Raw genomic sequence first — 24,340 nt, 5'->3', positions numbered from 1 at the left:
GGGGGGGGAAGAGGCTGGGTGCGGAAAAAGAGAAGGAAGAGAAAGGGGAAAGATAGTGAAAGGGAAAAAAGAAAGAGATATCAGAGGAAGCTGTTGTTTTGAAACGTGGCAGGAATAGGAAGTAAAAATATAGATTTTTAAAGGTATAAGAGGTTTATTAGTTTGTGCGAAACGTGGATGGATGAGAAGGGATGGAAAGGTTGAAGGGCAGATTACCACTTTTGCATGAATGGGCTTGCGTATACCGATCTGGTTTCGCAGTTATCAAACTAGTCTTAAGCAAGATTTTTTTCCTTTACATTTAGGTTGATGTCCCGTTCGATTTCCACCGTTCGATAATTGGCCAGAAGGGTAAAGATGTACGCGAATTAATGAATACACATGATGTACACATCATGCTTTCCCCAGCGGAGGAAAAGTTGGATTATATTAAAGTAATTTCCTTTGTTACACATTGACTGTCAAAGTTGTTACAAATATTTGTCTCACGTACTTACCTTATCAATTTCTTAGATTTCTGGAACACCGTCCTGCGTTCAAAGTGCCAAGGAAGCTATCCTTGAGAAGTGCGAGGCTTTGAAAGCCGAACGAAAGGATCGAGAGTTAAAATCTTTTGAACTAAAGGTAAGTTGCATGATTAATTTTCCAATAATTTAAAGTTTAATTTTGAAAAAAAAAGATGACTTGTGGTCGAATATTTTTAAAGAAAATTTTTAAAGAATATTTCTAAAGAAAATATAACATCAAATTTTATTTCGTTAATGTATATATGTACATAAAGTATATATGTGTATATGTAATTTATTCAATTAGATTGAAGTTGATCCGGAATATCACCCAAAAATTATTGGGCGAAAAGGAGCGGTGATCACGAAAATACGTAGTGATCACGACGTTCAAATTATCTTCCCGCGCAAGGGTGATCCCGAGGAACATATTATTACAATAACGGGATATGAGAAGAATGCAAACAGTGCGCGGGATGATATCATGAAGATCGTCAACGAATTGGTGAGTCAGTTTGTATAACATTTTTCTTCCGTCGTGCTTTAATGGACATCCATCCCTATAATTCCTATTGAAACAAAATACTACAGTTTATTTTTAATCCAATTGAATAATAGTTCCCTCAATGGAAATACTTTATTACTAAGGATTATATTTAATACAATCGCGCGTTTCGATATATTATGTTTTTTCTTGTTCACTTTAGAACGGTTTGACGAAAGAGGAAGTGACTATAGATGCCGCAGTTCATTCGCGTTTGATCGGTGCGAAAGGTCGAAACATCCGCAAAATAATGGATGAATTTAAAGTCGACATAAAGTTTCCGAGGAAAACCGATGCTGATCCCAATATCGTAATGATTTTGGGAGCGGAAGAGAACGTGAACGATGCGAGGGAGCGTTTGCTGAATCTGGAGGAGGAATACGTAAGTGACGTTCGCTTAAAACCGTTCGTAATGTAAGTGGAAATCATTCTACAGCTGTGACTGACAAAAAAAAATGTAAATGACAGTTGCAGGATGTGAGAGACAATGAGTATCGTGAGAGTTTGCGCTCGCCTCAACGCGACGACGGCAGTAGCCTCGGTGGCAACGATAATGATTCCGGCTTCATCGTGAAGGGAGGACCGTGGGAGCAGCAACAGCAGCAGCAGCAGCAGCCTCAGAGCGCGCCGAATACCGCCAGCGTGGAAGAATTTCCGCAGTTCGCAGGTTACTCTCACGTACCCGTTGCAACTCCGGACGGCCCTTGGGGAATTAAGCGTTAAAATATAAATCCCCAAAAAAAACATTCAAACTAAGGAAAAAAAAATCGATGGAACCTAATAAGCTAATGATATAAGGTAAAACTTTCCTCTGACAAACGGTATATAAAACACTACATATGAGCGTAAACGCATGTACACGTAACACACACATATATATATATACACACACATTCACGTACACGAAACACAATTCATACACTTGCATATGCACTTGTGTTGGGTGGTTCCCTGTTCCATTACTGACGTTGTTGCTGCATACGACCTGGCCGTTCTATTGGACTCTGACACTGATTTACTACACACAACGTTCGACGACGCGATGTTTATATTTACAATTCATAATACCGATGTCCTATGTATCTGTAACTGTAATGCATGTTGTCCCGAGTCCGTCGCCCATGTCACTCGGTCCAGTATCGGACGTACACACACACACGCGTACGTACGTCCACGTGCACGATTCAATCTCGTGGCTTTCATTTTTAATATGATATGCTTTCCAGGTACAGATATGTTGTACTTAAGACTGTGGCTTCGTGGGAAATAATCGGGTCAGCGTTCCGCGGGAGGGGGCTGAGTCCACAGAAATTGCAAAGCAGCATTCTGTGGTATTTTCTACCCTACGGAAACGCAATTTGTCTGTGAATGCAATTCTACGATTAGGAAACAAATATTTTTGTGTACATCAGCCTTTTCCCGCGGAAGCTGGCCGATTTATTCGTGTATTATATTAATTTCACAGATAATCTTTGTATCGCGTAAGACTGCGTAACAGTCATACGTTTTTTCGTTGATCTTAGCATAATAATTTGTTAATTTATTTATATCTTTTTTTTGTACATATATCACATTTTCTCGTTGTTTTGTGCCACTCAAGTGAAAGTGGTTTTCTAAACTACATCACGATTGTTGAAATTTGTATTGTAAAATTTTCACGAATCAAAAGAGAAAATGTAGGGGCTTTCTAAGGAAAAAATTTGTTCCTTAGGGATTACGCATTTTTTTTTATTACATTAATTAGTTGACTACCAACTCGACTTACATCTCCGCGATTTTTAATGTCGACGCATCGAATGCGTCGATACATACTTATCAATAATTGTAAGATCCAAATAACAAGTTTATAATCGGAGATTGAAATCAATATAATCTTCGTGAATGAAATTTTTGATGCTCTATAGAAACAGGAAAATGTGTTTTATGCCATTTGTCGCGTTTGTGCATTGTTCTGCAAGTAAATAGAGATCATTTTCTTGTATCTGTAACATCATAATAATGAATTATGCTATTTTTAATCATTGTAAACAATCAATATTGTATGTTCAAGGAACATAATGTTTAGAAGGCCTTGATTCCGCGCCGCTTACTCATTAAGATATACATGAAATCTGGCACTCTGCAGAGAATGGTCAAATTAAAAAAAAAATCTGTTGAATGATGTTATGAATAGTGAACGATACACGAATTCCTTTCGATAGCCGGCTTTATTTATTTGTTCTTCTTTACCATTTTGTACACCGTTTGATGTGCAAGTCTTTGCATTCTACTATTTATGAGGCCAACTAGCTAAGAAAAGGATATTCAGTTCAAGTGCCTTGTCTATTTTCTTCGAGACAGCTCATTTCAATTGTTGGAGGAATGTGAATAATAGATATAAATATACATATAAATAAAAAAAATACAATCATATATATATAAATATATATATATTTATATATATATATATTGTATTTTTCCGGGATATCTGAAAATCACTGGATGATACTCTTAGAGATTTCACTCATGAATTCAATGTAGCAGCTAATAATTCCGAATCGAGATTTTCTTACAGGCTGTTTCGTATTTTTCAAATCTTGCTTGCGAAAAGAAAACGCTTTTTTAACGGCTCGTCATTTTGAGACTATCGGCGCTTCGATATTTTCGATGGATAAAATATATCAAGCAATGTATTTTACCTGTCTGTAAAGTATCATCTGATGATTTTAAGACAGCCTGTATATATACACATCACATGTAAACACATATATGGATATTGATAATAATTATTCTATACAATATGTAATATGTAATAGAAGAGAGAGAGAGAGAAAGAGAGAAAGAGAGAGAGAGAGAGAGAGAGGTAATAGGTACCAATGTCGGTACATTGATACACTACTATTATGTGAATGAAATAATAGGATTATCATGTATACAGAAATTCACTTATATTTTTTAGATTTACAGTAATTTTTATAAATCTACTTGGTACGGCGACCTATGTGTCATCTCCAATGCATGGTAAATGTAAGGAAGAGCCAGAATTAGTAAATTTTAATATGCTTAGTTTTGGCTAAGAATTTCATAGATGCTGTGCATGAATATAATTTTCTAATGAGTTATAATAAAATATATTGTAATTACATGAAACAATATTCTCTGTACACATAAGTAAATAACGTTATAACACATGGATTATATTGTAACAATATACTACATTCATTGATCTATTTATCCATTTCCTGTGTGCACACATTCTTCTCCAGCCTTTCGATCTCAGTTCCAAAAATAACACAAAATTACGCGCGCAAATATATACGTACAATAAAATTGTCTCTAATTATGAAACACATGCCAGAATTACTGATAAATAATTTATCGACGTAGTACAAGTACTCATAAAAATTTTCATACGTTGAAACATTATAATTCGTAAAGAAACTTTGTATTTTCGATACCACGTAATTGTTTCACGAATCCGTCATTAGGCCTGATACAACTTCTCGCGCTTTTCACCGTATTGTAAGCTTCATCGTACGATAATTTCATAATAATGATTAAATAAGCGATTACGATACTGGGAGACCGAGAAACTCCAGCGTTACAATGCACAAGAATGTTCTCCTTACGATTCGCGTGTATGATGTCGACGCATTTGTTTACCGATGGTAGTATATTCGATTCCGGCAAGTCTAACAAGTCACAGGTGTGATACTGAATATCATCATATTTCTCAGAGATGTTGACACCTATACTCAAAATATGTCGTATTCCGTATTCTTTTAAAATATCATTGCAAACCACCGGATCTTGCGAGCTGAGATACAATCCCGGTATTATATTGGCGACCTGCAAATCAGGTTTCTCATCTATTACGAACGGCAGACTTTTCTCTAGTTCCTTCACTTGACCACGTTCAACTTCGTATTTGTTGCCGAGCGGATCCGTTATCACCGTTTTACACGATTTCAATGACGATCTCTTTTTCGCGATAAGATCTCGTAAATCCATCATGCAGAAATTAATAAATATTTATATTAAATATTCGCATTCGATGTCAAGTACAAAAATTTCGTTAAAAAAAATTTCTGTATGCTAATTTTATTAATATCTATCGTATGATAGATACTATTTTATGTACATAGAATATTATCTTTCACAACTGTTGCAATTAATAGTCTTTTAAACATATATTTTTCTTCTATTCCTTCAATCGCAGTCCTTGTTTTCGCTCTTCCCACCGCCGTTTCCGTGTTTGCTCCTCCGATTCTGGTTTCTCCGCTTGCTCCTTCGATATAGTGCAACGTGTTAATTCATCTGGATCATATTCTACGTTCAGTAGATGCAAGCCGTTCGGTGGTACAGGCGTAATACGATTATTCCAGTTATGATGGGAGGGAACTTGTAACATTACAGTGATATCCTTCTCCGTTATCTTTCCCTGTCCTAGCGCGATTAGAGCACCGACCATTCGTCTGACCTGCGCAGAGCAGCACTTGTAATTTCTTCACATACAAATGTATTATCTGTGAATAAAGTAAAATTTTACCTGATTGTACAAGAAGGCTCGTGCCTTGCACGTGAAGTGCCAGTACGTAAAATTTTTGGACAGTGGATCGAAAGGCATTAAAGGCTGCGCCTCTTCCAACGTAAAAGCCTGTAAGGCGCGTACATACTGAATTTTTCGATCCGTAACTTTCGAGCTAAACGTAGTAAAGTCTTTTGTTCCCATAAACAATTGTGTACCACGTTTCGCTCTATCTATGTCGAAATCGTATGACCTGAAAGATATGTGGTCATAAAAAAAGGCTACATTAATTTTTACTTCTTTGCATAATTACCTTAAATGGTAAGTATGCGTCGCTTCAGGAAGGGATATCCGTTGCTCTTCACATACCTTAGGTACCATAAATCTGTACAAATACGTTCGGGATTTACATGAATATCTTGAGTGAAAATCATTCGTGACAGGTATACAATCTAGTAACCTGTGAAAAACATCACACAGTTTTAATAAACGCACTGAATAATAGATGTATTAACATTAAGATAAATGTGTTTTTAGGAATTACCTAATGGTGTGACAACATTTGGCAAAATAACGATTAACGTATTTCTTTACAACCGACGAATCATATAGTGTGTTGTATTTGTTTTCGAGCTCTACATGAGCAGTGTTGCCTAAGGCATGAACTCCAGCATCTGTCCTACAAAAACATACACGTGTATGAGAGATTGATGAGAATAATTTAATCTTTTTGGCAAACATATAAAAAAATTTGCAATAAAATTATATGTACATATAATTTTATTGCATGTTTTTAATATACTTAATTTCTGTATATACATATATGGATAATCATAAACATATAAAACAATATCTTTAACAATAGAAAGACTGCACAAAAGCAATATAAAACATAGAAAAAAATATACCTGCTGGAAAGACACAGAGACGGGCTAATTAGAGTCTTCGGCAAGACGGTTCGTAGAGCAGTTTCTAAAGCGCCCTGGATGGAATCCGTATCCCGTATAAAGTTGTCAGCCGTCTGCCTCTGTAAACCCCTTTAAAAAAAAAATGTGAATGTTATGTCATAATAAGAAGCAAAATTCAAAAACAATAAGTGATTCAGGCTCCGATAATTAAAATTTAGAATTAATAGAACAGGGCAAGGAGCCAAGCTGAATATTTATGCTAACAAAGTATATTAATCAAAATTAATTACACACGGTAATTTATAATCAAACAATCGTTTCGGCTTGACATCAAGCCCTCCTCAGTGGTCTTTTACAATTTCTTAACGCGTCACATTCTTCTATGACATAAAAATGAGTGTCATAAAATTTCGTTGGATTAATGCGACAAATTTAAGAAATTCTCATTTTTATGTAGCAGAAGAATATGAGACACGTTAAGAAATCCCTGAGGAGGGCTTGAAGTCGAAACGATCGTTTGGATGTAAATTACCGCATGTAATTAATTTTGATTAATACACTTTGTTAGCACGAATATCCAGCCTGGCTCCTTGCCCTATTCTATTATTAATTTTAAAAAGAAAAATATTACAGAGATTCTAAATGCAAAACCGACGAGATACGCTCGTGAACGTCGTACTCGAATGTACTTATATACACGCTCATATTAAGATATAAATACTTTATACCTGTAATGTGTACCAATGTACGAAAACTTAAGCAAATATCGTACCATAATTTTTGTCTCTTACACGCGCAAGCGAGAAGAACAATATATTATCGTATGTACACAAATAGCGGAAAGTCGTACAATTCTAGCGAAAATCGACAATCCTTATAACCTCACTTTGTGACGAATATACACGGATTAAAATAAGCTGGGTTCCAAATTCTCGTCGAACAGCTTCCCCGTTAGCATTTTATCAAAATTAACAATTCGATCGCTGTCAATTACTCATACAAGTTACGTAAATTCAAACGCATAAACAATTAGCGGCGATCTTACGACTCACGGGTTTTATAACCGCGACAAGCGACAATCACCACGGACGCCACGTGCGAACAGTGAAGTTGCGAACCACAAAACTGCACTTTCCTTCGTTCCATTACTTCTACTCTTTTACCTTGGTAAAACAGTTGAAAAGAAAATATTTTTGCGGCAATATGTATAATATATTATAGCATTATAATAAATATTCATACTTATTAATAATATTATTTATATAATAAATTTTTATTATATAATTTATATAATAAATTAATATAATAATTTATATAATTTATATAATAAAATTTTATTTATATAATAATTTATATAATAAAAATCATGATTTTAATAATGTATCATTCAAATAATAATAATAATAATAATAATAATAATCGCAAATTTGTATATCAAAAGTCGATAACATCGACGCTCTGCAAAATTCGGGTACGGAAAGTGTAAGCAGAGAGGATCCTCTCTGGTGTAAGCGAGACAAACGAACCTGGGGCTGGAACCAGGAACTAGAAGGTTCGCGCATGCGCGAAGGGGTTCAATCCGACCGAAATCTAGGATCTAGAATTTTGGCCATCTAACGGTACTTTCCAAAGGTTTTGATTTTTTGACACGCTAGAAAACCGTTCATTTCGTCTCCTTGTTGTGACTGTTGTGAGTGATTGTATTAGAGAGTGTACAGAATTCAACGCACGACCGATTTTGAATCGCCCGTTCGTTGTTTGCGAGACGCCTAAACTTGTCCCAGACTTAAATGGATATAAATTGCAACACGCGGCCCCGTGACATGCTCTGTGGAATATGCAAGAACATTTTCCTCTTTAGTTTCACCTGATACACTTCGAGCCGGAGGGTTAAGATAACGTTACGTTTCGAAGCGCTTGGAATTTTCGAGAAGCGTCCGGATTTTTTTCCTTCGGCGGTGCGAAGGACGTGGGGCGGTCTTGTGAGGGGATAATGACATCGCGAGAGGCGCAAGACTTTCGCATGGCGTACGAGATGCACGAAAAGTTGAATTGTTTAGGCGTGACAGAAAACGCAGTTGGCACGAATCAGGTATTTATTTTGTTTTTCCTTCGACGGAGAACGTCCCGATTGTCGTATCTCGAGGAAAAAAATTCGCTTCGGCCTTCGGGTATGTTATTTGCGTACGTGCGTTGTGTGGAAGAAAATTGTTTTTTTTTTTTATAGAATAATTACATACGATTGTCATTGGTCGATCAAGAGCTGGAATTGATCGATCCTACTCCTAACATCCATACGATGTTCGTGCAGTTCGACAGACGATTCTTCTGGAATAGTTTATCTTCCGTCGAGGTCAAGTGGAGTAACCGAATGAAATGGTAAGCATTTCTCGCGATCTTACGGGTATACGGGAACTGTGTTTGGAGAGACGCTATTAGCGCTACTTGTGCCATCCTTGCTTTATAACTAATGAACAGATAGAATGACACAAGCGCCAGCATTATGTCTTCCCGAACGCACCCGGGATATTGTTATTTTAACTGTTGCTTATGCATAATATGCAATTGCTTTCAGTGCTGCTGGAATTTGTTCCTTCCGCGATCGTAATAAACAATGTGTGATATCACTCAGTGCACCACTACTCAAGCTCAGACCAAGGAAGGATCTAGTAGAAACCTTATTGGTAAATTTCATGATAAATAAATATAGAAGTATAATTGTATATAGGATGCAGATTGTCGTGTATTGATAGTATTTTTTTTTATTGTGCAGCACGAGATGATCCATGCGTATTTATTCTTAACAAATAACGATCGAGATCGCGATGGTCACGGACCGATTTTCTGCAAACACATGCATAGGATAAATAGAGAAGCAGGGACCAATATAACGGTGAGCGAATAAACTTTTACTCCTGATATTTTAGAGTATACTGTTGAACAGTGTAATATGTGACTACTCCAGAAATAATTGGTATTGTACACAGATAGCCCTTAAAGCTGTTGATTATAATTGAAAGAAAATTCAATATTTTTCATATTTAATTAATTTTTTAAGCGTTTTTATGTTTACGAAAAGAAAAATTTATATTGTCATGAAGTCTAAAATTTTTGCAAAAATTGGATATTGGAGAATCCTTTGAATAATCTGGATTTTTTGTACAAAGAATATCAATATCCAAATACGAACTGGGTTTGACCTGACTTAAATAGATTTTTGAAAAGAAAAATTCTTGAAAATAATCTTGTTGAATTTGTAATAATTTTATTTGTTTTCAATCTTAACTTTCTTATTACGTAACAACAAGATCATTTTATTTCTTTACGTTAGATTTTTTAAAAGAAAAATTCTTGAAAATGATCTTGTTCGTGAATTTGTAATAATTTTATTCAGTTTTAATCTTGAAAAATTTCTTATTACGTAATAACAAGATTCTTTTCTTTATGCTCAAACGGGTACAGATTTATCACAACTTTCACGACGAAGTGAAGCTGTATAGACAGCATTGGTGGAAATGTAACGGACCCTGCCAACATAAGCCGCCATTTTTCGGAATGGTTCGACGAAGTATGAATCGTGCACCCGGTCCGACGGACTTCTGGTGGCATGAGCATAAGCAAAATTGCAACGGTCAATTTGTAAAGATCAAAGAGCCGGAGAATTTCAAATCGCGTTCAAAGCAAAGCACCGACAGATCAAAACCGATATCAAAGGACAGCAAAACGAATCGAAGCATAACCGATTGGCTTCCAAAAAATAAAATTCTATACGTACCCACGTCTTCGAAAGCCCTTAATAGCCCTAGTAGTAACGCCTCCAAGATATGTACGGATAACGATAAGCCTAGCACGAGTAAAGGCCATGAGGCGAATTCATCTCGCACTTCTGGGAAAGATAGTCAAGATTTATCGCAGAGCATTAAGAAGCTCGGCAGCGATAGTAACAACGTGCATGGCTGGGTTATTAGTGGGCCGAGCGAGAACGCGCAAAAGGACGATGCGAAGAATCTTTCCAAGAACCCCGCGTTTTCTTGTTCCGGTGTTCTGGGGGGCAGTAATAGTGGTCGGAGTAATCTCCTCACCAAATTCGACGTCGATCAGAGCCGTTTGTACGAATCGTTCAGGAGAAAGGCAATCGCGAAATCGTCATCGGCAGCGGCGGGGGGGCAGAGATCCGCTGCCGATAATCCAGCCCTAAATCTAAGTCAACCGAGAAATAATTTCGTACACTGTCCCGCATGTAATGCACCCATGACTTCACAAAACATATACAGCCACATAGACTCATGCCTAATGAACGACAATTCATCGTTGATCGACGAGATCAATAATAATATCAATAATAATAATAACAATGAGGAGTTAATGCTGCCTATTCGAACGTTCTCCCCGCCGGTGGTGGAGCAGAATGTCGATGCTGACGTGGGTCCTAATAAGCGCTTAAAGGTAGACGATTCAAGTGAATACGTCACTTGTCCTGTTTGCGGTAGAATGATGCCGGACACGGATATCAATCAGCATCTCGATGAGTGTCTAGTGGAAGCAGATACAGCCCGTAAAGCTGCCATTCCCTCCACCTCTCGCAAATCATTCGATGACGGTGTAATCTGGTCTATAGACAGTTCCTTCAACTCCGATTTGGATGATTCTGCATTGACTGAGGACCCGGAAGCACAACCTAGTACTAGTAAAAAGGATGCGGAACGTGAACACAAGTGTTTAGTTTGCAACGCACAGATCGCACCGGAAATGTCATTAAATGAACATCTCGAGGAATGCATTGGAGGCCTCTTTAATGACGACACGATGGTAATAGAGGATAATGAGGACGGTAATGATGATCTTGCTGTAGAAAATAATTCTGCGGAAAACAAATATCCCTGTCCAGTATGTATGGAGGTAATATCGGAAAATCTTATGAACCAGCATTTAGATATGTGCCTTAAAAATGAATAAGTGATCTTGTGAACGAAAAGAACGACGTGAACGAATGAACTATTTTATGGATAACGAAACGGCATTTTTTTTTTATCTAAATAAGTATCGTAATAAATATCTTTTCATATGTAATTTTCATTTTTTTTTTCGATATCGCGATTTTATACGAGACAAAGGTAAAATGTAAAAAAAAAATAAAATGAGAAAATTATTAGGAAATAAATATGCAATTAAAAATGATGTTTGTATATTACTTGTCACGTATTATAAAGAAATTTGAGGTACACCACGACGAAACCTGCATTACGATAAAAGGCACAATTTACATGCCGAAGTGTAATTAACGCTTGTGTAATCTACATGTAAAAAGAAAAAAACATCACGTATATATAATTTCACATAGTATAAGTTTTTTTAACGATTAAAACTGGTTAACAAAGAGCTAGATTATTTATCTAGAAAATCGTTACATAAAATTCTTAGCGTTATTTTTTAATAAATAGTAAACAATATCTAAGGCTATAATCAGTTAAAATCTAGAGCTTTAATCATTTAGTCACTTAAAACTAATACAGCTGCTTATTATTTCCTAATGTTTGTATTTTATTACGGAAAAAAAACAATAGAATATAATAGAATGATTATGTAACGAATCGTTCAGATGTTCGGCTTACATCATTCGGCATTTGGCTCATTGGCAGTTAGATTATTAATCATTTGACTGATTGATGCATAATAAGGAAATTTCAGATATCATTTGATTGATCAACAAAAAATACGAGCCGAAAATCCGAGCTCTAATTATGTAATTATATAGATACCTTTTTTGTACTGTACTATTTATCAGATATACACATTAAAGCGTATATTAAAAATGAATATAAAATTGTTATCTTGCGATATCATTAATATGTGCATTATTTGCATTATTATATATACATCTTTTACAGAGTAAATTAGGGTAAATTAATTATTAATTTTTTCATACAATCTGTCGACGTTGGGATGGTCGAGTGTGCATATTCCACAACTAAATTCTAGCACGTGGTTGGGGAAAAAGAGTAGAACCTGTTCCTGCGTCCAGTGTATATACAGAAAAATATTAGGTAGCAAAATATTGATTGTCTTGTCGCCCATTTTAATCCTGCACACAATTGAAAAATTTTCTTTTGTTTTACATTCAAACAGCAAGAGTGATATAAATCGATAATACGAAAGATCCATTTTAAATGTACAATTGTCCACTTAAAATAGACTTTATATATTAATGAATCTGCTTTGAGCTTTTCATTTAATTAATTCAAGTGCTACTTTTCTCTACTTACTTTTTAGTTCCTAGTGTATGAAATGCGTAATGAGATTGCAATTGTATGTGTGACGTAGCGTTGTATAGGGTTCCTCTGTCCTTGCCAGCCGTAATCCATGTAGTTCCTGATTCGTCGGTTAAATTGACGTTGATCCCGTACACACCGTTGGACGCCGTTAACGCGAGTCTAGGATTTTCGTCGTAACATTGTCCGAGTAATATCACTTCGCTATTTTTAGCAAAGCTGTAAACCGTGTTGTACGCCGATTTTATGGAATCTGACGTTATAATACACGCGCCTGAATTAAAAAAAAAAAACATCGAATAACATTTCGAATCGTAAAATATCGTCGCATATGAGATATTCATCAATACTAGAGCAACTTATTTTAAAGATGATTGGCGTGACATTACGTACTGGAAAACATTCTGAATACAGGTATTTCCATGTACTTGTGAATTCTCGTCCGTGTCAAAAAAAGATCGATGTAATGCGAATTGTATTCGATCGCAACTTTGTCCCCGTTAAGTTGCAATTCGCCGACATTTGAGTCCTTCGGAAAAATCGCGGTTATCGCAAGCTCGTTGGATTTTCTTGCAGCACTGCTGTTTCCACCAATAAGATCATATAAGGCGTGCATTTTCCAGACCAGCTTCGACAAACTCTCTGGTAGCTGTTGTTTTTATTACAGGTCTAATTATTATGTTATTAGCGTGTGAAGTTTTACGAGATCTTTCAAACTTACGTTTTCATATTGTGCAGAGATCTTGTATCTTCGCAAGGTCGACAATTCTTTCGATACTTCGTAACAAGAATTCGTGTAAGGAACGACTCTCTTGCCCGCAGATTCTTTTTTGCACTCGCCGTAAGGCCAGCTCGTCCTTTTACTTTCCTCGAGCTGCTTGCTGCTAACTTCGCCAATTAAGTTCATCGATATGGAAGATCCGCTGCATTTCCCCTTCGCGTTATCGGACAGCCCCCAAACGATATTTAACTTAATGCGAGATGAGTCACTCGGTTCGTTACTCAAAATCTCCCATGGCCACGGCACGTGTCTTTCGGCCTCTACGCATAACTAAATCAATCAATAAATCAATTTCGGTTACATTCAGCGTTATTGTGGACTTGATGTGGAACTTCGAAGTTTACCTTAAGTATGCGTTCACCAGGCACAATCTTGGTTGCTTTCAATTTAATCGTATCCGATAACCAGCTAGTGGTTTCGTATAATGCAGCTAGATTCCATTGATGAAGAACTTGTGAGGACTGCAGGTCGTGGTGTGTCAAAGATAAAATATGACGATTTTCACTCTTCAGGTATTCCAATCTCGTCTAACAAAAAAAAAACACTCAATATAATGAATTTAATAAATATTGTAATAATATACATAAGCGTACAAAATGTACTTGATGGCGGTCTCTCTTTTTGTAATCGTGGACACAGCTCCTTCTTTTTTATTTTTACTGTACAATTATATGTCTCACCTGTGATGGTCCAGACTTGAGTGCCTCGATATAAGCAGTTAATCCGCAGCTACCCTTTGGTGGTACGTAAGTAAAGTAATCCAAGAAGTGCAGTCCGATTAAGGCAAATTTTATACTTGGCCACGTTCTGTAATTTTCAGAAAAATCGATAATTGATTTAAGATTTATATATTTCGCAGTATATTACATAATAGTGATAAAAACATGTGTATATTAATATACACTGCTGTATCCTAGCCATAGGATAATAAAACTCGAGAGCTTACGCTGAAAGTAAAAATGAATCAGTAAGACAAATATAAAAATCAATTGTATGTTCATAAACATGAACAGTCTATAACAAAATTTATTGAGTGAAAAGGCAATCAGATACACGCGTCTGAATACCTTTTCAATTTTTATCATCAGATGAAATTTCAAAATTGATTTTTTCGAAATTAAAGCCTTACATAAAAAAATTTATATTTTTATCACTTTTATTTTTTCAATTATTTTTCTGCTTATATTGTGAAACAGATAAATATGAATAAAAATAAATCTTACTGATAATTGCTTCGATGAGAGGACCAAATATCATTAATTAATGTTTCATGCGATATCATGCTTTCGCAATCGAATATCTTTACTTGTAGCCGACCATCTAATTCGGGAAGTCCAACGTCAAGAATATTCACCGTCTATATAATAGAGGGAAAAAAAAAAATTATTTTTGTATATTCATTTATATATAATTATATAAATTAATTGATATAAATTTAAAAATAGGAAAAGAGACTCTATACACATCCGGAATAATAATTACCTGCGGATTAGAGGACGGTGACTTTACAACTGTGTGCGATACAGAGCACGAACGACAAATTCGATCCAACTTCGATCGAACATTGGCACCTCTAATGCTCGTGAGCGTTTTAGCGTGTACTGTAATTCCCGTCTTAAGGTAGCCTGCAACGGGAGTTTAGAACGCAAAAAGTTAAGATTGAATAGGATACTCACGACATTTTTTTAAATATGTGAAATTTTACTAAATAAAAAAAATTGTTTACAAGTATCGCCCGTAGTCTGTTAACAAAATTAGATTGATACCTAGAGTGTCGTATGAAATAAACGGCCGTTCGTCTAATCCAAGTGTGACGTTAATAGGAAAATATCCGTGCAGCGACTGAACTCTTTCAGCGCTATGCCACAAATCGACCAGCGGATTATAATTCTCTATCGTTTCAATGCCGTGAACAGATGTGCTAAAAAATATATCTCGAATATATAAATAAATCTAAAAATACATTTACGAAACATTAATTATTTCCGTAAATAAATATTACGCGCGAGTAAACACGTGCAATTGATGTACGAGGTAAATTGTACACCGTACGCATATGAATATGCGAAATATAATCTTACCGCAAAATAATATGATTACTTCGTCCGGGAAAGTCGCGTGTGAAATTGCCTCTCATTGAAAACAAGGACGTTCCCGTCATCGCGAGTCTAACATTCGTACCGAAATCGGTCACTTGCACCGATTCTAACGACAACGGCACATTTATACGTTGTTGATTAATGTGAAACTCCATGTTATAATACGTTTGGTATAGGTTGTCCGACAAAGAGGACAAGTCTAGAAAATTAAATATGCAAATGACGTAGCATTGCGACACTCGCGATTAATGAATTACGAACTTACACTTCAATCCCTCAACTATGTTTGTTTCATTCCAGTGAACGCACAGCACTGTCTTTTCCTGAATTCGCGCAATTACTTCCAAATGCACAGGGCCTTGCCTGCGCTCGTCCAATTTGAATTCCTTCAGAATATCTTTTATGTTCGTCGGATTTTCGAAGGAAGTCGCTAATGAGTGAAAAATACCTTCCGCTTTGATATACAACTAATGTCGCACCAAAAAAAAAAAAAAACAAAAACAAAAATAGTAATTAAATCCATCAGTAGCCAAAAAGATATCCTCGCTTTGGAAACCATTTTACTTACAGACACATGATTAAAGTGCACTCCACTAGCGTAATTATTTAAAGTCACGTATATTACTTCAGGAATATTTGTAGAAGGGTTGGCTACGATAATGCCGTGCAACATAGCGCCGAATCGTCTCAAGGAATCTTGATAGTCGACCAAGTAATTACCAGTAATCAGATACTCATTATTCGGTACCCGAAGAACGCGACTGAATTGAGCCGCGATTCTGCCTCTGTAAATATCCAGCAATTATAAGGATTAGAAAACACGTAGAAATATATGTTAAATAAATTATTAATGTTAGATGAACTAATAAAAAATTTTTGTTTAATAAATGGAAAAACAATGTCAATATCGTTCAAGCATAAATTGAATAAGATAGCGAATTAAATGAGATAGAATAAATACGTAACGATAAAAATTAACATTCGATTAATATTGCTACTGTTCTTTCGCTCTAGTAAATTTATACGCGTATTTACATGCGTCTATAACAGGGGTAGGTGGTGCGTTCCATAGATTTTAGCATCGTATAAAAATAATTATACAAGTGTTGACTGGGCTCGTTTTGCATGTACCAATACAGAGATATCAATCTGCTCGGCGTGGGGCTGGAGACAATAAGCAACGTTAATGCGGCGACCCTCATTTCCAAATGCTCGGTTCTGTTGAGCAAGATCGGCCAGTACACAGGATAAATCTGCAAAATATAAAATTATTACGTGTAGTTTCAACGTGAGACGTGACGTCAAAAGCACTGTGTAAAATCTACACGGAAGTACTCGAAAGTTCTATAGGCTTACAACGTCGGGCCTCAGTGGCGCAGTGGGAATGGAGGCCCAAGCCGCGAGTGCTCGAAAATTCCGCGATTCAGCATTGTTGCCGCTAGCTATGGGCTCTAAGAACTCAATGACTCTACCCAGCTGTATGTTCGCCAGACCTTCCAGCCAGATCACCTTCTGCTCGTATCGGGTGGATTCTGCAACATATGGATCGAGCAGTCCTATGCGAACGACATAAATTGCAACGTAAAACAGATATACGTGATACAAATTGTTACATATACCGGTAAATTTGTCGAGATACAGGCGTATGTAATCGTCCAACGTCTCGTACGGGCAGTGCACCAGGCAAGTTTTGTATATTAACGTTCCGTAAGTGAGAATCGCGGTATTTTGCACCTCCGCGCTGATCGCGCTCGGCAGCGTGAGAAGCGGCTGGAGGCTGGCCAGGAGTTGAACGTCGGGCTTTCTTATGTGAAACGGTAGCCGCATGAGTAACTGAATCGCGGATACGTCGGCCACCTTGCTGCTCTGAATAAGATCCAATATGAAAAGCGCAGATTCGCTGCTTCCGACTTGCGGCAGCGCCTCGAGGAACATGTTTCTGTTGCAAAAGCACAGAAATATAATTTATCCTGAAAGCGGGATAAGAAGGGATAATTAACGTATAAATAAATTATACCGAATCGTTTCCTCTTTATAACTAGTTCCCGAGATGCGAGCGTAGGCCTTTTCTAGATCGACCCGATCTAACATATCGAGATAATATAAAAGCACGGATATCGTTGTGTTGTGCAGATTATTGATTTCGGTGTCCAAGCCAGGATTTTCGAGCCTGTGGCTTAAACGATCTAATAAACGACTTATCTACAACAAAGTTGATGAGAATTTAATTAGATTTTCTCTAATATGTTTTACTGTAATTAGATATAATTATTTTAATTGGAATATGTTTAAATTAGATTATTAAAATTATTTTAGATATAAAATTAGATATATAATTTAATTAGAATAGCAAGACAGCCAAAAGAAGATTAGAAGTGATATAAACTTACAGATTTTAAAACAAAATTTTTATCCGGTGTGCCTCTGCCCTGTGTGAGATCTGATTCTGGTAGCTCGTGTTGAAGCGCCGTAGTTTGTAAATTATTTGTAACTATCTTGTTCGTTATGTCCTTCACTGAGGATAACTCAATAGTTTGTCTGTGCAGGATAGAGCAATTCTTATACACTTATATTCATTTCGAAATAAAATAACACGAGTGTAACGTCTGTAAAACATACCGAACGAAATGATAGTGCGCCTCTCCCATGCTTTGAAAAGGTTGCACGTAGATACCTCCGGATGCATTGACGGAGATGATATCGTTGACGAATCCGTCGGTCTTCAATTGATATATTCTCTCGCTACTTTTCAAGATGGGATTCTAAGTTATAACATAGCATAATTCGATAAAATATATATCAATTAAATAATAGTTAGATTGTCAGCGGCGCAACGTACTTGATCCTCGTCAGTGCATTGTACTTTAGGAACGTTCGACCAGTAGCGACCTGGATGCCCAGTACACGTCCGAGGATCTAACGATTTCCTTATCAAACGCTGACCGTCGCCTTCCGGATTTACGACGTAATCGATATCACACTTTCCGTAATGGTTTATCTGCGAATTACATTATAATTTCTGTGCATCGTAATGCCTTCCAAAACGTTCTTATCCAATATGTATATTAATTCATTCGCGCGTGTCTCTCCAAATGCTTGTCACTTACTTCGCTAGACTGAAACGCGACCTTCTTTTCCAAATTAAGAAGATCCAATTGCAAAATTCCAGCTATGCTCCGTTTTATGTTCGTCGTCCACGCAGGCTCAGCCTCGGTGCTGAAATTCTCGATGAGTCCTTTGTTGTACGATAAACGGAAAGGTTTCAAAAGTTCTAAAGCGTCATCGTAGATATCGATATCTTCTACTACCTCCTTTACATTTCCATTATGCATGCTCGTCTTCAATGATTGCAACTGATAAGAAACATGAGACAGCAGATTATAATAAAATTAAATAGTATTAAGAAATCATGTACTGCGTGTGATTCTTATGGTGAGAAAAAAAATTAAAATAAGAGAAATAAAGAAAATTATAGCAATTTTAAAAACACCTGTACTGTGACATAATCATCTTCCGCCTGAATTACGAGTTTTCCATTAAGATACCACGAGGAAGCTGCGTTGGAAGGCATCAACACACCAGTGCTCGACGTAACGTTGTAAGAATATGTGTATTCTTTTCCAGATTTGAACAAATTTTGCGCGATACTCTCAGCGCTTAGAAATAATAATACGAATAGTGTTCTTCCTATTCCTTGCGCTAGCCTCGCGCTAGGTACCAAACTGGAATCTGAGAGAAAGAAAGACTTTCCTTATGTTATTCTTGTACATTGGACTCATCGTTTTTCAGTCTTTTTCATTTCTTCGCATATTTTCACAATTATTGAAAATCTTTACAAGGTCTTACAATCTTTATTTGTTAAAACAGACGAGAATGCAGACTGGCATTTTTCTTATTATCAGTATAATGTTATTAAGATAATTGCAATATTTCGTTTGCGACAATATAATCGTCTTATTTTTTAATATATGTGCGTACCTGTGAACTTCATGATGTGCGATCGTAGCTCGGCGAAAGCAAACTGAGTTCACACAAGTCAAGGAATGACCCTTACCACTCTTACCAGTTCTTATCATTGTGACCCACGGGTACAAACACGGTTAGCCGCGCGGATGTATATATACAGAAATTATGCTCTCAGCGCATTATCTTCAATCATATGGATATCGCACGTATATTATATTATCGCTGACCCTTTTTTTCACAAGCATATAAAATATGTACACATTTTAATTTACGTATAGTGTTTGTTATACATCGAAGATCGAAGCATGTGCAGAAAAACAATCAATTTTTCAGTTTTGCATGGTAAAAATTAATATCTTATAACGTACGACTTCGGGTAACGAGGCCCTCAAAAACATATCTAAAATATAACAATATTTTTCTGAAAGATTATATAAAAGACATTTAGAATATATGTATAAGATTCTTTTCGATTTTATTTTTTCAGTTATTTTGTTATTGCTATCGTGAGTAAAAGGTGAAAGAATTTCTAATGATTTTATATTGATATATAAATGTTTTATTAGTTTCAGAAAAAAATAGAAAAACATGCGTTTATTAATTCGTAATATATCGAATGTATTATAAATTTGGTCAAATTACATATCATAAAATATGTTATTATGATATATGAAAAATATCTTATTGTATGATTTTAATATTTTTAGCAATTATCGTAATAGCTATAATTTTTTTAAAGGCAAGGCTCGAACATAATACACTATTTACAGATTTATTTTTCACTTATGTACAATCGGGAAGTATATCGTGTTGTGTGTTGTCTCAGGTTCTTTAATTTATTACTATACAAAATTGTACCTTTATATATTACACATTTGACAATTTACTGTGATGCATCATGTACAGAATTCTATCATATGTTATATGTATAAAACCTATCAACAAGCATATTGGTACTAAAAGCATGAAATTTGATATTACTGACACATGTATATAATGATCAACACATTATAAGGGCTTGATTATTTTCAGGATGGACTTGGCGTACTCCCAGGCTTCACTGCAACACGTAAATTTCATTTTATAAATTCATATGGCTTGCACGATTCACAATATGAAAGAACGTTTCACCGATCGCGGCTAATATTTATTAATAGATACTTACTTGTGTGCAGGGTTTGCCTGATCCAACTGCTCGCTAAGTTGTTGAATAAGTGTGGCAAACATTTTGAGATGTTCGATCGTTTCTCCTTGCAGCCATGCTCTTGGCAGCGTGCTCATAATCTAATAAACATTGATAAACATTTTATTGGTTGCAACAGAACAAAATTAAAGTGCTAAAAATATCTCTTTTCATTTCGATGTAATACATTTATTATATTTTAATATAAAACATACCATGTTTGCTTTGAATAAAGCGTCAGTTGGGCAAGAAACTCGTAATCCAGCAAGTAAATAACGATTCAAAAGCGAGCCTAGCGCTAAATTTTTTAACTGTACATCCCCAAGGAGACCTTGCCAACTTAATAAATTGCGCAATAATTTGACAGCCATTGCAAATTGTCTTTGAAAGAATTGGTGTTTTGTGTCCCAAACTCTGAAATGTTAAAACTTGTGTTAGGAGCAGCGAAAGAATAATGTAATTATATGCGAGATATCAACTTAATTATATGTATACTGACTGTTTTGGAAAGATAGGTATGAAAACGTCATTTTCGATAGCCGCCTTAATTTTATCTAAAATAGCGTTGAATAGAGTTTCCAATTGTTTACTGGTGTCGTTCAAATTAGGATATTCCTTTATCAATCGATTTATAGTCCCTACGAGACGTAACGTCTGGGATGTTGACATTGGATCCCATATTTTTTCGATAATAGCTAAAAATATTAACATTAAATATATATAATTATTTCATTTTTACTGCAGTTTTATATAGTATTAAGGCCATCACACGTACAAAAATTTTAATCGTAAACATAAGACCGTAAGCAATCATGATCAAAATTGCGATCTTACGTTTTAGAATGTTTGACTGTGATTGGTGAATATGCTTACGACTTTATGATTACGATTAAAATGTTTGTACGTGTGATGGCCTTTACGGAAGATAATCCTTATATCAATTCTTACATGTCAATTTTGGTATCACAATTTTTTCAATCGCGGATGGTATTAATCTAACATCTGGATCTCGTTTCAACGACTCCTCTGTCTCTTGACTGTCTAAAGCGTACAGAAGCAACGTATTATACCATTTCGTCCTCTCTAGATCAGCGCTTTCCTGTAAAAGTAATAATTAGACATTAATTAAAAGTGTTACTAACGTCCTTTTACTGCCGGAAAGAGTGTAATAAGTACCATAATTGGATTCCAAGTAACTAGTTGTAATCTGATAATGGGCGAAATAATTTTAGGTAAACACAATGATACATAAGCTTCCGTGTAAGCGTCCATGTCCGTTTCTCTCCAAGATTCGAATTTGGAGAGAATATCGCGTAATGTACAATATTCCTCCCTAACGTCAGAAAATATATCTTTACAATTATTATCGATTTCATCTGTAATAAAATAGAAATATGTTATGTAATCAGAAAAATTATATGGTAAAAAGAAATATGAAATTTCAAGAAATGTAAAATCGACTGTCACCTTTCGCTTGCTTAAATACAAGATTTTGTTGCTCGGTGACTTCATCATCGCTAGACATGCCATCAATGTGTTTTGGCATATTTGAAGCTAATTCTCTTGCTCTTCTGCGACGGGCTCTTCTACCTTCTCTCTCTGTAGCTCGTCGTACGTGTACTTCTACTTCCGGTCCTCTTCTCATGGCTTGACCTCCTGCAAGACGAAAAAAAAAAACGAATCTAGAATGCGTTGCGAAATCTTTCGATGAAATCTTCGGGGCGTAAGGTTATCAAGCGTTGCCAAAATACTAAGTTTTATCAGTTATATATGTACACTGATTGGAAATGTACTGACTTGTCGCGGTAGTTATTTCTTCCGCCTGATCCCTCGTATCTTGCCGTCTCCGTTCCATCAGTTCGGTCGAACGTTCGCCATACAGATTTAACCAGCGTTGCTCCAAATCGACGATCGAGGGTAGCTAACAAAAAAATTATACATTTAATTTGATTCAATGAACATATTCTATTAATTAAAATTGATGATATTTAAATGCAATGTCTTTGTGATAACAACAATGCTTCAGAAAGCATTAATTTGTCTGTTAATTGTGGTAGCTTCACAAATTAGAAAATTTTTTTACGTAAACACAATACTGTTTACACATTAAAAATAAATAGATTAGACATCAATTTACTTACCACAGTCAAATCAATTTATTAATCATCTTGTATGATATTTATCTTTATGAAATATGTGTAAAAATAACATATAATACAGAGAAGATAATGACCCCCGGCAATGGAAACATGTATATGTGCTACATATGCACATATTCTTTTTATTTTATAAATAGTTGAACCCATTAATTGAAAAGATTTTGTCACTCTATTTTATTTCAAAACTCTTGATAAATTAAAAGAATAACAAATATTCTTTTTTTTTTAGGTAGTATACCTTGAATCTTTTTTTGTAGTTTTAAGGCTTCTGGGCCTTCATTGCTATCAAGTTATAATGTCAAAAATAACATATTCTTTTCTTCCATATTTTACATTTATGTATAAGCATTTATAAGTAATAAAACGTCATTATAATATTCGAAAACATGATAATTTGATCATTACGTCAAATAATTCAATTTTCAATAATTTAATCAATACCTTTACAGTCGGACTTCGTATATGAATTCGTATATCGAAATTTAAGACAAGAATTTATTAAAGTCGTTGGTACTTTACTGGGACTGGAGAACTTTTCAGCCACATACTGTACGATAAAACCCAGTGCACATAAATGAAACGTGACAGCGTATCAACCCACCTTCTCATCAAGACACTCTACCAAGTCAGTGACATACCCACGCAACTCTTGGTAATATTTGAAGCGTTGTGCGTAATGCGGCGTGCGAACTTTACTTTCGTCCAACTCTTTCATGGTTTGCTCTAATTCTCTGTCTAAACGATCCTGATCTTGCTGATGTCGTCTATGTACCTCTTTCAAGTTGTCCAACCTTTAAATAACAGTGTGCATTTGTATTAATTGGCTACCATTGAATTTTCTATTGTATATAAAGCCCAAGATATGTTTGGACAAATGTAAAAACCTTGCGCGCATCTTGTTCACGACTTCTTGTGGAGTAACAGGTACGATTTTTGTTGGATCTGGTGGTTGAATGGACGGTGGTGGTGGCGGTGCAGGCATTAATACCATTTCCAAGGGTACACCAGACCCGATCATCTGATTAACATTCATACCCATTGTGTATTGTTGTTGCAACATAGAATCCTGTTGTGCTGCCGCAATCTATGGATCGAAAGATTCAAGGTATTCAACATTGTTTTATATATTTTTTTTGTCTCATTTTAAATCTTGGTTTAATAAAAATAAAATATATTAATAAATTACTCTTTTACCTGAGCACCGGTTACACCTTTTCGTATTTGTTGAGCTTCCCACTCCTCTTCTTCATTCTCATGTTCACTTTCATTATCTGAAACTAAATTAAAACATATGTTCTAAATTTTGTTATCTTTCATTAAATGCTTTAAAGTTTAACTGTAATTACATATATATATATATATATATATATAATATATTCATAATAAACAGTATATAATATATATATATATATATATAT

At 35.5% G+C, this 24,340-nt stretch overlaps 6 protein-coding genes across 6 annotated transcripts in view; 2 read left to right on the top strand and 4 right to left on the bottom strand.

The window, feature by feature from the left end:
* Positions 1 to 3,187, top strand: part of LOC105462627 (vigilin) — a 9,933-nt gene extending 6,746 nt beyond the window's left edge. The window contains exons 19-23 of the mRNA XM_011709339.1: positions 306 to 434; positions 514 to 624; positions 814 to 1,011; positions 1,214 to 1,432; positions 1,519 to 3,187. Coding sequence (XP_011707641.1) covers positions 306 to 434; positions 514 to 624; positions 814 to 1,011; positions 1,214 to 1,432; positions 1,519 to 1,773 — 912 coding nt within the window. The 3' untranslated portion in view covers positions 1,774 to 3,187. The remainder of the gene's footprint in view (positions 1 to 305; positions 435 to 513; positions 625 to 813; positions 1,012 to 1,213; positions 1,433 to 1,518) is intronic.
* A 768-nt stretch (positions 3,188 to 3,955) lies between these two features.
* Positions 3,956 to 5,068, bottom strand: LOC105462626 (dual specificity protein phosphatase 19). The gene has a single exon (XM_011709338.1). It carries the CDS (start codon positions 5,041 to 5,043, stop codon positions 4,453 to 4,455), a length of 591 nt encoding a protein of 196 aa, XP_011707640.1. The 5' UTR covers positions 5,044 to 5,068; the 3' UTR covers positions 3,956 to 4,452.
* Positions 5,069 to 5,114: 46 nt separating this feature from the next.
* LOC105462625 (tRNA pseudouridine synthase-like 1) lies at positions 5,115 to 7,587 on the bottom strand. Its single transcript, XM_011709337.1, has 6 exons — positions 7,194 to 7,587; positions 6,466 to 6,594; positions 6,102 to 6,236; positions 5,871 to 6,017; positions 5,579 to 5,810; positions 5,115 to 5,509 (listed from the first exon to the last, which is right to left on the bottom strand). The coding sequence occupies exons 1-6, from the start codon at positions 7,238 to 7,240 to the stop codon at positions 5,231 to 5,233; spliced, it is 969 nt and encodes a 322-aa protein (XP_011707639.1). The 5' UTR covers positions 7,241 to 7,587; the 3' UTR covers positions 5,115 to 5,230.
* Positions 7,588 to 8,012: 425 nt separating this feature from the next.
* On the top strand, positions 8,013 to 12,240 carry LOC105462623 (sprT-like domain-containing protein Spartan). The gene is made up of 5 exons (XM_011709334.1): positions 8,013 to 8,557; positions 8,693 to 8,844; positions 9,041 to 9,149; positions 9,239 to 9,358; positions 9,928 to 12,240. The coding sequence occupies exons 1-5, from the start codon at positions 8,459 to 8,461 to the stop codon at positions 11,419 to 11,421; spliced, it is 1,974 nt and encodes a 657-aa protein (XP_011707636.1). The 5' UTR covers positions 8,013 to 8,458; the 3' UTR covers positions 11,422 to 12,240.
* LOC105462624 lies at positions 11,918 to 19,677 on the bottom strand. Its single transcript, XM_011709336.1, has 22 exons — positions 19,593 to 19,677; positions 19,105 to 19,343; positions 18,722 to 18,967; positions 18,454 to 18,612; positions 18,234 to 18,376; positions 18,005 to 18,152; positions 17,632 to 17,816; positions 17,234 to 17,553; positions 16,971 to 17,146; positions 16,650 to 16,867; positions 16,183 to 16,399; positions 15,880 to 16,081; positions 15,597 to 15,813; positions 15,282 to 15,436; positions 14,998 to 15,140; positions 14,739 to 14,872; positions 14,196 to 14,322; positions 13,860 to 14,042; positions 13,456 to 13,785; positions 13,128 to 13,383; positions 12,729 to 13,008; positions 11,918 to 12,547 (listed from the first exon to the last, which is right to left on the bottom strand). Exons 1-22 carry the CDS (start codon positions 19,603 to 19,605, stop codon positions 12,370 to 12,372), a joined length of 4,269 nt encoding a protein of 1,422 aa, XP_011707638.1. The 5' UTR covers positions 19,606 to 19,677; the 3' UTR covers positions 11,918 to 12,369.
* A 657-nt stretch (positions 19,678 to 20,334) lies between these two features.
* The window catches only part of LOC105462622 (PAX3- and PAX7-binding protein 1), a 7,046-nt gene continuing 3,040 nt past the window's right edge, over positions 20,335 to 24,340 (bottom strand). The window contains exons 6-16 of the mRNA XM_011709333.1: positions 24,117 to 24,199; positions 23,807 to 24,006; positions 23,524 to 23,713; positions 22,561 to 22,684; positions 22,231 to 22,419; positions 21,940 to 22,139; positions 21,712 to 21,862; positions 21,263 to 21,458; positions 20,979 to 21,177; positions 20,746 to 20,864; positions 20,335 to 20,640 (exon numbers count right to left, since the gene is read on the bottom strand). Coding sequence (XP_011707635.1) covers positions 20,589 to 20,640; positions 20,746 to 20,864; positions 20,979 to 21,177; positions 21,263 to 21,458; positions 21,712 to 21,862; positions 21,940 to 22,139; positions 22,231 to 22,419; positions 22,561 to 22,684; positions 23,524 to 23,713; positions 23,807 to 24,006; positions 24,117 to 24,199 — 1,703 coding nt within the window. The 3' untranslated portion in view covers positions 20,335 to 20,588. The remainder of the gene's footprint in view (positions 20,641 to 20,745; positions 20,865 to 20,978; positions 21,178 to 21,262; positions 21,459 to 21,711; positions 21,863 to 21,939; positions 22,140 to 22,230; positions 22,420 to 22,560; positions 22,685 to 23,523; positions 23,714 to 23,806; positions 24,007 to 24,116; positions 24,200 to 24,340) is intronic.

Source organism: Wasmannia auropunctata, unplaced genomic scaffold (assembly GCF_000956235.1).
Source record: "Wasmannia auropunctata unplaced genomic scaffold, wasmannia.A_1.0 LD336095.1, whole genome shotgun sequence".
Lineage (NCBI taxonomy): Eukaryota > Metazoa > Arthropoda > Insecta > Hymenoptera > Formicidae > Wasmannia > Wasmannia auropunctata.
This window is presented reverse-complemented; position numbering and strand designations above follow the sequence as displayed.